The following is a 15,563-nucleotide window of genomic DNA, read 5'->3' as shown; positions in this document are numbered from 1 at the left end:
CATTGCCAGAAATTCAGAATACTGTTCTATGGGCATCGGGGTTACTACCTGCTCAAATATTGATGGATTGCACAATGAGAACGAAACTCCTTACCTTATCAATATTGCTACAACCACAAAAATTGCATAGCAGAGATAACTGTGACAGGACTACACAGAAAGAAACCATCATTCACCCTGGAGATATTATGAGGACACAAGACCCAAAAGACAAAAACAGCCAGCAATAGTAAAAGAAGACGAGACATTATGGTTATACATTCTTCAAACATTGGAAGATGATCTGTTTACATGAAATAGACGCTATATGTATAAAACAGCACAGAAAAGTCAGGACCCACCAAACATTTTCCAGGAATGAGAAATAGAACAGAATGAATCAAAGACTGTGCTGCAGCGGGATGCAATAAAACGAAAAACCCAAAGAAAAGACTGTTCCAGTAGTTCCTGAGCCAGGACAAGCACTCAGACTATGAACCTGCATCCAAAAACCTCAACAAAACAAATATGTTAAAACCACTAAACACACCAGACTCCTCTCTTTTCCACTGATCAGTGGGTGGCAGAGTAATTATGTCACCCATTAGGTACTTAATAAGCACATCAGGTATTCTACAACTTGAACTTTAGACTGAGTGCACATTAGTCTAATATTTCCACATCAAATTAAGGCTATTAAAAATATTACTTTTAGAGTAGCAGCTCTTAACATTATACCTTCCGCATAGTCTACAGATGTGTACAACAGCACCCTTTTTTCACCTCTGACAGAGGAGATGCAATAAATGTTAATTGGGACTCTGCCCATTCAATAAAACTAAAGTTATAAAAGGACACAGTTTTTAAAGTTGTCACTTTAGTACCCCAAGGTGGAACAAGAGAGACTATGAATCAAGGTCCAGTTAGTCAACACAAGCTGCAAGTCTTGAAAATTACTGATGCAGCCCCCAACCCCCAGCCAAGCACAGTGATTCCTCAGAATGTTGCTCAGTCTTCTAATGGGACACAGCAATACTTTATTTCTGATAACCACACTGTTTTATCTATGAAAAAAGAGGTCACCAGTTACTACACGCATATCCAAAAGACTCTAGAACCTCCAAGAGTAATTGTGGAGAGGTCAAACGGAAAAATCTTACATTCCAACACAGCAAAATGAGAAGGCAAAACACAAGTGAGCACTTAAACTTTGGGGAAAAAAAACAGCATGGCAATACCACAAAAGGTAACTGTGTAAAGGTCCAGTGAAAAGTCACATAGTCCTCCACAGATGAATGAGGACACACCGCAGATGTGCATTGTACCTCAGCTAAAAGACAAGGTAGCACAACTAAATAAGGCAGCACACAGCACACCACTTATAATTTGAAAAAAAAATACACTGTGGCTACCCTAGAACATCAGCAAAGGCAGCAGGAGGATTTACATGACTCAAAAGTTGTCGTACATCCCTGAGGATGTGAACTACTTGCTATAACAGACATGTAAAATCCAAAGAGATCCCATTTCTCTCAAAGATGAGAATCAAACCCTGTACTTTTGTGTGTACAGTACGCACCTTAACCATTATGCCAACCCCCACTTATGCTCTTAAGTTGTTATTACAGATAAAATATAGCACTCTCCAACTTGGTCACATGGCTGTATTACTGCTGTCTTTGGGTTATCCCTTGTACAGTGGTGCTTTAGAATATGAATTAATATATTACAAATACAGATGGCTTGCCAGATTAGCGCGTAATGTGCAACAGGACATGGAAGAAAGACTGTTTACTGACCATTTAAAAAGAGTGTTAACTCAAGACATCAAAAAATGGTGACAAAGCAGTACCATAGCTAGGGTGGGGTGAAAGAGGCAATTGCCCCAGGTGCAAAGTGTTGGGGGCATGAACAGCTAATAATGATCTTTCTTTAAAGCAATACTGGCTTTTAAAAGCAGACAATGCATTTGTGGTCTAACCTGAGCACTGTAGCTCCCTGTGTTGTCTAAGCTGAAGCAACTTTTTGTTACACTAAAAGTAATACAAAATTATTTTTTAACCAAAACCCAAGTGTTGTGGGGCTCTGGGAAGGCAGAGTGTAAAGGTTCATAGGTTTATAGATTAGTACTAAGCTAACTGCCCTTGCGAGCCACTTTAAGCCTAGCCAATTATCCCCTTGTGAGACTCAAACCCTGCAACTTGTGTTTGTAAGGCAAACACCTTAACCATTAGGCCACCCTCCCAAACAACTGCTTGCTACATCTGTAGAATACAAGTTGCTACAGTTTAAAAGAAGAAACTTTGCAGGGGGGAGCATGTTGTGCATCTGACCACCTGGCTGGTGTGCCATTACAAAGAAAAAACATTTTTTTTGCTCTTCAATGGAAGTGTTGGGGGGGGAGGGGATACAGATCTAACTGTACTAAGGCAATCGCTTACAATGTAATGATTGGCTTTTCCTTGCAGACTGCTCTGTCGGAGATACTGGGTAAACAAATTGGTGTAACTAAGGAAATTATTTTTTGAGCTAAGATACAGAATCAGAATTGCCTAGATGTAAGCAAGGCCTTGTTGCATCTAATTATGGTGGCTGCCAAAAAAAGCAATTACTAGAAAATGGAAATCAAAGTCTAAACCAACTTTACTAGAAGTAGCGAAGATATCAATGGAGAGAAAAAAAATGGAATTGGGATCTTTAGAAAAAGATAGGAGCAAATTACATAGGAAAAAAATGGGAATTGTGGGATCAATACATTCAGAGGACAAACCCAGTTTAAAAGAAGGCAGGATTTGAATGAACTACATAATGTTTGACAATGACTAGATGTATAAGTGATGTACAATGTTTGCAGCTACAGTTGTGTCAGCATGGTTTGTAATGTACAATGTGTTTGCAACTTAAATTGTGTCGGTGTGGTTTATTTTCATTTATATAAATGTAAGATTGCCTATTTCATACATTATAATTTAATAAAGATGTTTCTTCTTTAAAAAATGTAGCAATTTGCTTATTACAGTGAAGTGTTTTGCTCTTCACTTGAACAGTTGAGGGAACAAGGCGTGGGTCATAGTACAAGCCCAGGGTGCTGGCTGAACCAGCTACTCTTCTATGACAAAGATACACGGATAAAGCCAAAGGGAAAGAGAAAGTATTTTGCCAATAGTATGCCTGATCTGAAACTCTTGGTCTCTCTTTCACTTATGACCTGATTTCAATGAGCACAAAAGTACAGCAAATAACAATAAGAAAACATTCACAACATTAAGTGAACTTAGCAAGGATAAAAAAAAATAATGATCACTGACAAGTTCTCAAAAGTGTAAACATTTATAAATACATACCTAAATATCTGTTTATATACATACTCTTGTAATATACTTAAAACATTTCTAGTTACATTTTACTTGTAACTGCATTGTCTCACTATGGCTTGATAAAGAAAAGGCTTGTTACCAGCTCTGAAATGTAGCAATTTAAATTATCACTGCCAGCAATACAGTTGAAAATCATAATAAAGAACTTAATGGGCCATCTGACCATTATAAGAAAAGAAAAAAGTGATAAAAACAGCCTGTGATATGAAAAGGAAGGCATAAACAATTACTCTGAAATGACAAGAAGAACTAAAAATGCCACAGATCATATCTGTTATCATAAGGTACTTTGGTGGGCAATCATCATCAGTCAGGACAGATAGAGCATACGGCTGACACTACCACACATTCAGGTAGGCCACAAAGATTGCCTAAGACAAATTAGCCTCATACAGACTAAACCAGATTTTTCTATTTCAAGACTCTTCTTCAAATAAAGATAAATGACTGTAGCATAAGCATATTGTACTGTGAAGTTATGTGAATTTTAACATAACAGGTAACACATACATAAATAAACTGTGACCTAAAAATGGTGTGGGTAAAATACTGATGCATATAACTGTATGGATAAGTTTTATTTAAGCACTGTGCAGCTAATTCAACGCAGATAGACAAATAGCACATACATCACATATGATGTATGTATGTACACGTCTATACATATACACACACACATGCATTTGTATGTGCCTGTATATGGACTTTTATCTTCTTCTTTCGGCTTTTCCTGGTTAGGGGTCGCCACAGCAGATCACCTGTCCGCTCATGATTGGCAGTGGAGTTTTACGGTGTCGAGCTGTCAGCCTGACCTTCCACAGAAGGCACACACACACACACACCTAGGGCCAATTTAGAGTGTCCAATCCACCTACAGCATGTCTTAAACGGAGCACCCGGAGGAAACTCACGCGACCACAGGGAGGACATGCAAACTCCGCACAGAAGGCACCCCAGCCAAGAATCGAACCGGAGAACCTCTTGCTGTGAGGCGGCAATGCTAACCGCTGCACCACAGCAGCCGCCCAGATTTTTATACCCACCCATAAATGTATGCACATACATATGCATATATGTGTATGTACCTCAGGACATTAACACATTCCCTGCATTCTGAAGCGTGATACAACTTTTTATCTTAGTAACTATAAGAAGCATGTCAAGTAAAAGTCAAGAAAAACAAACGCTTGGCTACATTAGTCCACTGTTTGAAGGAAGAGTAACAAAGCTCTGTTCAGCTACAGAAGACTAAACGTCATTCTGAAAAATAAAACAGTAGCCTAAAATCTGTGAAACAGTACTCAACATGAAATTATATCCAGGTCTTAATTTTAAAAATGTCATACTTTCATAGGTAGTTACTATGCACGGGATCTAGGAGACCACTGAGGAGCCTAGCCCATATTCCTAATTTTCCAGGAGCACTGTCTGGTCAAGTGACTTACTCAGAGTTACACAGTAGGCAAACAAGTGGAGGGAATCAATCCCTGAACCACAGGAAGCAGCCTGTTGAAAGTTTACAGCTTAAGCCTCTGCACTAACTGCCAGACTTAAGCTTTGAAAGCTGCACTCCTGGGTACAGAAAGCAGCTGTTTAGAAAAGCACAGCTTTAGTTCTCTACACCATATGAGCACTTACATCTTTAAAATTTTCCCATACTACAAACATCTCTGTTATAAAAACTACCTGGAAATGGACACAAATATCTAAAACAGTGCCCTGGGATTCGATGTTTCCTCTTTCCCACCAGTTCCTACACACATTATCGGAACACATTCTTTCCCATGTCAGACTTGCAGTTCAATATTCTGTATCAGGAAATGGCTGCAAGCATTACATATATTTGTATTACAGCACATTAAACCAGTCTAACAAGAAAGAATATCCCTGCAACAGAGAACTAAAAAAACATAACCTTATCAAATGCAGCCACCAAGCAAAGGAAGCTGGCAACAAAATCGTGCCTGTATGAGGATGCATTTTTAATAAAATCATTTGACTTGTATAAAACTGTAAAATATTTAAAATACTTCAAGTCAGATGAAGACAAACCACAAATCTATAGAAATATAAACATACACATGCAGGTATTCAAACACACACACAACTGCACACATACGCTGCCACTATAGTGTACATTACTTTGTGAATCAATGCAACAGTATACATGGAAAAATACTACACCAGCTGGTTCCTTGTCCCACAACATCTTCCTTGAAGGTGCCAGGTATCAAAACTTTCTGCACTTCCAGTACTGGCACTGGATTCCAAATTGAATATAGGCAGACTACCAAGTGGCAGCTTTTCAGACTGAGGTCTGACGAGATAGACACCAAGAGAAAAATCAACGTGGGTTGACATTACTTTATTCTGACCCTTTGCAAAGTCAGTAAGCCAGTTCAGATTACAAAATGCCCTGTGTAATTTTCACTTTTCTACCTAGAAAAAAATAAATATGTAACACTTCCGCTCCCCATCCAAAAAAATGTAAATTACCAAACATCATTTCCCTAATGACATTTTTTGGGGTGGGGGTGAATGTGTAGCCCCTTTATGTTTTAATAGGATAGTACTGCACTGGTGACTAAACCCATCAAAAAAAAGCGAAGAATGATCACTTTTATCGAGTTCCTGCTGTAAGCTGTGGGGCTTTGTCATCTGTTGTCTCCTTTGAAGTCTCACTGAAAAGCACCTTCCGAAGGATATCAGCATAAAAGGGTCCATAAACTTGCATGTTGTAGTTTACTAAGGCAACAAACTGAGCTGCTATCATTTCCAGCTCTGTCTGGATATGTGCAAGGCCTCCCTGCAATACAGGTTGTAGCTTACTGGCATCAGGAGTGCTGAGAGCATTTTTCAAGTATAGTTGGATTCGATTTTCTGTAAAAAAGTAAAATATATCTTGTTAATGCAAAAAAAGAAAAAAAAATAATGGCAAAACATACATAACAGGCCTCTGTCCTTCACTTTCTTAAAAGTAACCCAGTACCTACATTGTAAAAAAAACATTAGAACTTTCTTCTCCAAAGGTGGTTAAAGGCTTATAGTGCATGCATATCTGAACTGTTTCTTACTGAAGTTGGTGCGCCTTGTTTGCTGTGGCATAGACTGGATTCGGGCCTGCTGGATCTAGCTTTGTTTGTGTAACTTGAGCACTAATCCAGACATTCTCTAAAGTATTCAATTGTATTTATTACTGCTTGGTTGTAACTTGATTAAAGTGTAGCTATCATTCTAAGTCTTTTGGATTAAGCACTTGGGCTTCAGACCAGTTGTTTTACATTAGGAAGGTTTGTGGCAAGCACTGTGGTGGCAGGACAGGTAGCTTTCATCCTTCTAAGTTGGGAACTGCTGATTGAGAGCCCAGTGTCCAAGTGTATTAGTTCTGGTTTAGGCACTTGGGCTTCAGGCCAGTTATTTTACATTAAGAAGGTTCGTGGTCTGCACTCTTGTGGGAGAAGAGACTGGACTCTGCCCTTCTGAGCTGGGAATTTCTGGTTAAAGGTTTATAGTGCCTGAATATCTGAACTGTATCTTACTGAAATTGGTACACTTTGTTTGCTCTAGCATAGACTAGATCCAGGCCTGCTGAATCTAGCTTTGTTTATATGCTTGTTGTTTGTTTGCTTGTTATTTCCCTGGAAGCTAATTCCACCTAATACGCAACTTCTCAGCGCTTCTGTGGATCACTAGTGATATCTGCATTGCTTACTGTACTTATTTCCTTGTTTCACTTGAAAGAAAGTTACTGTTTGTCGTTTTTGCATTTAGTTACTTGTAACACATTGCACTCAATTTACCTGGCACTTGCTCACTAAAGCAATTATATAAGTCAGCACTAAAAATTAAAAGCACTACACCCTCACTCCCCACTGGCCCTTGTTTTCAATTAAGGATTTCCCAATATTATTCTAGCATGTCCAAAGGTCAGTTGTCAATCTCCTCTCCAGTCCAGCTGGTGAATCTGGGAATCTTGAGGCAATGTTATAACTGCCTCATGTACACAGACAACCCTCTCCTCCTCCCACATAACACAATTACTTGCGAGATGCAGCTATTTAGCCAAACTGGAGGCTGAGCTCTCTCAACTCAGGACTGGCAAGACCAGACAGGAGGAGAAGGCAACTACACACACCACAAAACCAGCCCCACATAATGCTACCACTCCACTGAATCAAACACATAAACACACAAAGACATACTCGGAGGCTCTGAGTAAAAACTTACCTAAACAGCAGAGGCCTCCAAAGCAGACACCCAAACAACTGCTACCTCAAGACACCCCACAAGCAACACACAAACCACAAAAGCAGTGTGCAAAGCAGTCACAGCCCTTAAGGCCAAATACAACACCAAACATACTTGTCATAGGTGACTCCATAGTCAGACACACTGGCGTCCCACTCACCAGGCTGAACAAGGAGAGGGTCACAGTAAGCTGCCTATCGGGCTAGAATCCGCCACATAACACAAGCACTGGTCACTCCACGGCAAGTACAAATATGACACAGTCATTGTCCATGCTGGTGTGAGCGACCTGAGACGCACCTCCCTGGACTACATGAAAAGAGACATAGAGGAGCTCTCTGATTATGTAGCCCAGGCAGGTATGACCCTGACCCTGAGTAGTATCCTTCCTTCACCAAGAATGATGCCACAATATAGAGACAAGATGATCAGCTTTAACAATTGGCTTAATGTCTGGTGTCATTCAAAGGGGATCCAGTGTCTGTCTGCCTGGGATGACATGCTTGACAAGCCACGCTGCTTCGCAAGGGACGGCTTGCACCTGTCACCCCTGGGATTCCGGATATTGGCTATGGCTCTTGCCACCCCCATAGTGCCTTTTTTAGGCAAGGCTCAAATTCTAAACCTACCACCCTAGAAAACAAAAATGGGAAGAAACTGAGGGTAATGCTGCTCAATGCCAGAAGTCTAAATCTCAAAATGCACGCACTCAAGGCCCTTCTCAGTATGGAGAACATTGATGTCTGTGCTGTAACTGAAACCTGGTTCAAGGCTCCTGAGAGCACCCGGCACTATTAGGTTTTACCTCATATCATGCGTTCTGGCCCCAAAACCCAGACCACACCACAAAAGGAGGGGGTGTATCCATATTCATAAAGGATACCCACACCTCCAGGTTGGTGGCAACGCTAAGCTTCGAAACCATCCAGGTGCAACTAACCATAGGCAAAACTGCTCTACAAATTGTAGCATGCTACAGGCCACCCTCTCAAACTCAGGAACCCCACACAGCCTTCCTGAAGACACTGGAGGGTATAAATGTATCTCCAAACACCATCATATTGGGTGACTTCAACTACCCAAATATAGACTGGGAACATTACTCAAGCCCTAACTTTCTAGCCCAACGGTTCCTGGAGTTCATAAATTCAAATGCCATGGAACAGCTAGTCACTGTTCCCACGAGAGGAGAAAATATACTAGATCTCATTGTCACAAACATGGGGACAAAATGCTCCACACGGAAGTATATCCCTCATTGGTGAGATCTGATCATAAACTAATCTCACTGGAAATCCACATCCCACCCCCACCCCAAACAAAAAGACCACAGTGAAGAACTTCTCTAAAGCAAACTTCACACTACTCAAGACTGGTGTGGTATCCTTCAAGGCCCCTGAGCCAGTGGAAACCACAACCCAAGCTGCGGAAGCCCTTACAAATGCCTTCTATGAACACCTCCAGGACTGCATGGATCAGGCAATCCCAAATAAAACCAAGACTCTTTCCACAAAGGGCAAACGTCCAGTCTGGTGGACCCCAGCCATTAACAAACTTTACAATAAGAGGAGAAAGCTATTACATGATAGAACAAAATCCATAAAAGGGAAGTCACCCCTGATCATTATTAGTAAAAAATATGAGCACTCATAAAATCAACTAAGGCCAATTTTGAGAGAAAAATTGCCATGGATTCAAAGGACAATCATAAGGCCTTTTTCAGCTATGTTAGGAACCTGGGTGGAAACTCCCAGATATGCTCAGAATTAGTCCAAAATGATACAAAAATCACTGAACCCACAGACATTGCCAACATACTGGCAGACAGGTTCAGTGCAAATTTCACCCCTCTCCCCTAAAGGAGAGATAACTATCCCAGCCGAGTGTAGCCTCCCAGACATCTCAAATGCGCAGGTGAAAGCTGCTCTCTCTAAAGCTAAAAACACAGCATCAATGGGACCGGATGGTGTCCCCGGCTGTGTGCTACACGAGCTAAATGAGGAATTAAACCCGCACATAAGGCAGCTGTTTAATCTCAATCTTACCACAGGATACGTGCCCAAGGAGTGGCGTACGGCAACTGTGGTCCCACTCCACAAAGGCGGTGCCTCTACGGACCCTGGTAATTACCGCCCCATAAGCTTAACAAGTCTAGTCTGCAAAGCTATGGAGAGGGTCATAATGGAGCTCATAAACAAAGATATAGGGGACTTGCAGACATTGGACCTGACTCAGTTTGGCTTCGTCAAGGGAAGATCATGCCTTTTGAACTTGGTCGACGACTTCGAAACAGTCACCAAGGCCATTGATGAGGGAAAGGTAGTCCATACAGCCTACCTTGACCTTGCAAAGGCTTTCGACACAATACCCCACTCGGGTATTGTAGAAAAACTTACCAGCTTAAATGTAAACCCATATGTCACAAGATGGGTTGCAAACTGGCTTAAGGACAGAACCCACAGGGTTAGAGTTGCTGGCGCTATGTCAGACTCCAAGCTGGTCACAAGTGGTGTCCCACAGGGCTCGGTCCTTGGCCCCCTATTGTTTCGCATCTACTTCTCAGAAGTACAGGCCAACATGGGAGGACTTTGGCTGACAAAGTTTGCTGACGACTGCAAACTGGGCACCATAGTGGAAAGTGCATCGGACACGGATATCCTTCAGAAGGGACTCACGGAAACAGATAGCTGGTGCCAGAGCCATGGCCTGAAGTTAAACACCAAAAAATGTGTAGTCATACCCTTCGGGAAAAACAAGGTAACCCCAAGCTACCATATAGGTGGCAATCCACTAAGCACAGAAGAGGTTATCAGGGACCTGGGGACCCAGGTTGACAGTGGCCTTTCTTTTGACACTCACGTTGCTAAAGTGGTTAGAAAGACCTTCTACATTGCCCACCTGATCATGAAGGGATTCACATCCAGATCTAGTGAGGTCATTGTTCCCCTGTACTCTTCACTTATCAGACCAATGATCGAGTACAATGCCCCATTCGGGATGAATCTCACCCGACATCTGCAGCAATTGGAGAGACCCAAAAGTTCCTCATCAAAAGGATAAAGGGACTCCAAAATCTGTCATATGCTGCCAGATTGAAGAAACTCCAGCTCTATTCAGTCGCATACCATCTGCTCAGAGGTGACATGTGCCTGACATACAAGGCCATGTCCAAACCGGAATTAATGGACATGCTCCACCTCAAAAAATCCAAATCCACCAAAACCACTAGAGCAAGCGACTTAAACCTTAGCACGGATATAAATAGGACGTGCTGAGGGATAGATTTATCACTCAGAGACTCCCTATGCTGTGGAATAAAATCCCGGTCCATGTGAGGCAGAGCACTTTGCTGACTCTGTTCAAGAGAAATCTTGACCTGTGGATGGGAGATCGTAGGTTTACCCCGGGAATCATCTCTGTGTCACTGCTGGACAGAGGCACACCAAACTAATGGGCACAGTATTCTTTCATATAAGGGGTGGCGTAAGCCACAAAAATTTGGGCTAGGCTTATAAATGCCTTAGGGCAGATAGCCTAGTATAAACCTATGAACCTATCTACACAAATGCAATCGTCAAGATTTATGGTGTGTCAGTCTCAGCCACACGTGCACACAAACATACCTTTTAACAAAATTTTGCTTCAAAAATTAATGTCCTGGTTCAAAAATTGGTATCATGTCAAAACCTGTCCAACCTCTGCACTGGACATCATACTTACAAATGTTTTAAAGGACCTTGAACAGACACATTTCTGAAACATGTGGATGATGTAGATAGCATACACTGTAGTGAGTTCAAACAAAATGTTGCAGAGATTTACAACAAAAGGTACTAAATGTATACGGGATGTATCCTGCCAAGGATCAGATGTCCAGCCACTATACAAAAGCTTTTGGGTGTCTTCCTCATGTACCTTACTTCTGCTGAAGCACAACAGTGTATTGGCACAAAGGGGATGTAAGGGTGCCAAAATTCAGAGCTGTACTACCTGTAATTAAGGGAGGCTGCAACAGGAAACACGGTAAGTCTGAGTTTCTGATCCTATGACATAACATACAAAAAAGTGAAGGAGGCACCACTCTGACCAAAAGACAGTAGCTAAGGAAAAATATTCACAAAAATAAGAGAAGGGGATGGAGAGAAGGAGGGTGTTAGTACTAAAACAGCAATTTATTTTTGAACATCTCCCCATTATGGTAAGTTTACTTGCAGAACTGTATGATGCTTATCATTAGGTTGCTATTGCAATACCTTAAGGCTACATGGTGCAACTGTCAAGCTTAGACAGAAAGGGTGGAGGATGCAGGAATAGAGTCCAGAAGTCCCTGGAGAACAGATGTAGAAATTCCTGTTCTGACTCTTGGAAAGCAATCAACAGTGTAGTGCGAAGTGAATGAGAGCCGAGGATCACGTTGTCACATCTAGAACGTCTCTCCACCCCATTCTAAAAATCCCAAGTAGTCACAACTCTGTTTGAATATGCCCTAACATTTGGGGGTGGTGGGGTATAACAGAAATGAATAGCCCGGGATAACCATCTGGATATTGTCTCTAAAAACTGGTTGTTCAATCTTCTTTACCTTCATAAGAAATTAAGAAGTCAGTCTGCCAGTCTGAAATTTTTTGTCTGATCCAAACAGTATCTAAGCTGTCTGTCAACATCCATGAAATGCAGTATTCTAACATCCATGAAATGCAGTATTCTTTCTCCTGTGTTTTTTAGACTGTGGATAGAAAACTGGAAAGTGAATAAACGTATTCAGAGTGAATTCAAATAATCCTTTAAGCATAAATGAAGGATTAGTTCTGAGTGTCACCCTATCATTATGAAAGGCAAAAAGGGATGATTAGAAATTAGGGCTTGCAACGCATGACACTCTTCTAGCTGAAGTCCGGGTAACGAGTAAAGCTGTCTTGCAGGTGATGAACTTTAAGGTAGAGCTATATGAATGTTCAAATGGACAAAGTTAATTTTTTGCAAAGCAAAACTCAGATCCCACGGTGGTGACACTTGTTTCCTAGGTGGTATATGTCGCTTTTGGTACAAGAATAAACAAGCCCTTGTGGGTTCTGTTTAAACAGCTTTATTCGATACAAACACATTACTGTAAAGTTTATTTGACTATGACTAAGTAACTTATATACAAACTAAATGCTTTGATTATACATGCTTACACAATGGCTTCTTCTTCAAAATGGCACTAGGGATTGCACGTGTCTAGAATTTATATGTACACGCACAGCCTCTCATGCTTCTTAAAGACATAGCGCGCACATGCTACACTCTGATCTACATGGTGTAATATGCAAAACACCTTTCAAAAAGTGCTATATCTATATCCTCCCTCTGAGAAATATATCATGCTATTTGTCATGTGATATTTAGCATGTAGAAAGCACAAATAATGTAGAGACATGCATTTTACAATACTAAGTACACATCTACACACAATCAAGTTCATGTTGCTGTGTATTTCACACTAGGCTTACAAACTCATCCATATCGTGTGACATAAAATTGAGAATCAGTTTTAGGAACTGAACAGTCTCTGCAAAATGGTTGACCTGTGGAGTGTTCGAATTACTCTCTGGAACAAAAATCAGACTTTTCAACACAAACTGGTCTGGAAATAATGTCTTGACTCAGTCAACTCAGTCTTTGACTTAGAGTCTGCATCACAGATACAATGTTGTGATAGAAATGGAGATGATTCTGGTACAGGAAGAACATGTCTACGATTCATCCTATACTCTACATCCTCAAAGCTTACCCAGTAAGATCTGGGGTCGGCACAGATGCCTGTTATCTGTCCTATTCGATCAAAACCTTTCATTGTCTGGATTCATACCCTCTCTCCTTCCCTCAATGAACGAAGAAATCTGCTCTGTCATAACTAGATTTCTGGCTATTACACGTCAACAATTGAGCCTTGATGGTTTTATTTTTAGAGTTAGGCTGCAACAAACTTGAAATAGGTAGCATAGTTCAAGTTTGTCTGGAAAGTAGCCTTTGAGCAGGTGAGCCAAGAATATTGTCATAAAGTATGCTTCGGAGATTAAGTATATTCAAGATACATCGGTATTGCCAAGCTTTGACTTTTCAAGTAATTGCTTTGCACTGTGTACTGCACATTCAGCTAGACCATTGGATTGAGGATATTCAGGACTACTTGTGACATGTACAAAGCCCCATTCTCTCGCAAATTCCTGAAACAACTGGCAAGTTAATTGAGTACTACTGTCAGGATAAAGTTTGTGAGGACTACCATGAACTGAAAAATGATATTTAAGCTTAGTGATAACTGCTCGAGGTCAAGTTTGCTAGCAAATCGATTTCAAACCAGTTTGAGTAAGAGTCTACCAAAACCAAATACTGTTGATTATTCCACTCAAAGATATCAATCGCAACAGTAGACCAAGGTAGTTCAGGTATTGGATTTAGCTGAAGTGGTTCTTTTTGTAAATGTGCTCTGGTACTATTACATTTCGAACAAGAAGAAAAAACATTATCAATGTCTTTGTATAATGAACACCAAAATACTAGTTCTTTACCCCTTCTCTTAGTGGATAATAAACCTGGATGGCCACGATGCAATCTGAATATATTCATGCTGTAATGAAGCAGGAACAACAATTTTAGGACCTTTGAAAATGATACCATCTTCCATCAACAATTCATCTCTGTAGGGAAAGAATGACTTCACCTCAGGTGATACACTAGATTGTTTTGACGGCCATACGACACTGATGTAGTGATTGAGCTTTTGTGAAATTCGATCAGCCAAGATGTGATCTCTCAACTCATCAAGTCTAGTGGTGGAAAATTTATGCAGACATTACATCAAAGACAAAATCTTCAGCACCACGCAGTTCTGTTGTCCTTCTAGGTAATCTGAATAAAGTATCAGCCAGATAAAGCAATTTACCTTTAGTGTAGATCATCTTGATACTGTACTTTTGCAATCTGAGCATCATTCTTTGTAATCTTGCCAGAGCAGAATGCATAGGTTTCTTTAGAATAGTAACTAAAGGCCAATCAGATTCAATATGAATAGCTCGACCATAAATATAATTGTGAAACTTGGAACATGCAAAAACTATGGCTAGAAGTTCTTTCTCAATTTGAGCATAATGCATCTCAGTTTGAGTAAGTGTCCTAGATGCATAGGCTACTGGTCTGCCCTCTTGTAGAATAACTGCACCAAGACCAAAATTAGAAGCACAGGATAGGACAACTGGTTTATTCACAGCATAGCACTTTAACATGGTGGGGGGGGGGGTGGTTTGCAATTTTCTGCTTATGGTCATCAAACACCTTCTGATGATGTAACCATGACCATATGACATTCTTTCATGTTAGCTCTCTTAAATGTGCTGTCAACTCACTGAAATCTGGTATAAACTTGCCCAAATAGTTGACCATTCCCAGAAAATGCTGTAAACTCTGCACAGTTTCTGGTGCCGACATCTCTAAAATAGCTGTTTGTTTGTTTAGGCTGGGTTTTAAGCCTGTACTTGTAAACAAATGTCCCACGTAGGTTACTTCTAGAAGTCTGAATTTGCACTTCAGAGGATTGCGTTTCAAATTTACTTCACGTGCTCTAGAACTTTCTTGAGGTTTCTGTCATGCTCTGCTTCACCATTGCCTCCAACTAGTAGATCATCTACTATTATGGCACAAGTATAAGCTGAAAAATTTTGTTCCACTGCAAGCTAAAAAACATCACTTGCAGAATTTATTCCAAATGTCATCCTTAGAAATCCTTAGAAATCTGTATCTGACAAATAGGGTACTAAATGTAGTTTGAAATGAGGATTTGCGCTCAAGCATCACTTGCCCAAAATTAACTCTTTGCATCCAAAACAGAAAATAAAGTAGCATTTGGTATTGGAGCCACGACTTCCTCAACTGTGGGCATTGGATGGCCTCTTTAATGCTTTGTTCAAATCTCTTGGG

General features: G+C 40.7%; 1 protein-coding gene across 1 annotated transcript in view; it reads right to left on the bottom strand.

Moving 5' to 3' along the window:
* Window positions 1–5,705: 5,705 nt before the first annotated feature.
* Window positions 5,706–15,563, bottom strand: part of TCP11L2 (t-complex 11 like 2) — a 613,826-nt gene continuing 603,968 nt past the window's right edge. The window contains exon 10 of the mRNA XM_044087900.1: window positions 5,706–6,236. Coding sequence (XP_043943835.1) covers window positions 5,977–6,236 — 260 coding nt within the window. The 3' untranslated portion in view covers window positions 5,706–5,976. The remainder of the gene's footprint in view (window positions 6,237–15,563) is intronic.

The sequence above is a fragment of the Protopterus annectens genome, chromosome 11.part0 (genome assembly GCF_019279795.1).
Source record: "Protopterus annectens isolate FY-2018-M chromosome 11.part0, PAN1.0, whole genome shotgun sequence".
Taxonomy (NCBI): Eukaryota; Metazoa; Chordata; order Ceratodontiformes; family Protopteridae; genus Protopterus; species Protopterus annectens.
This window is presented reverse-complemented; position numbering and strand designations above follow the sequence as displayed.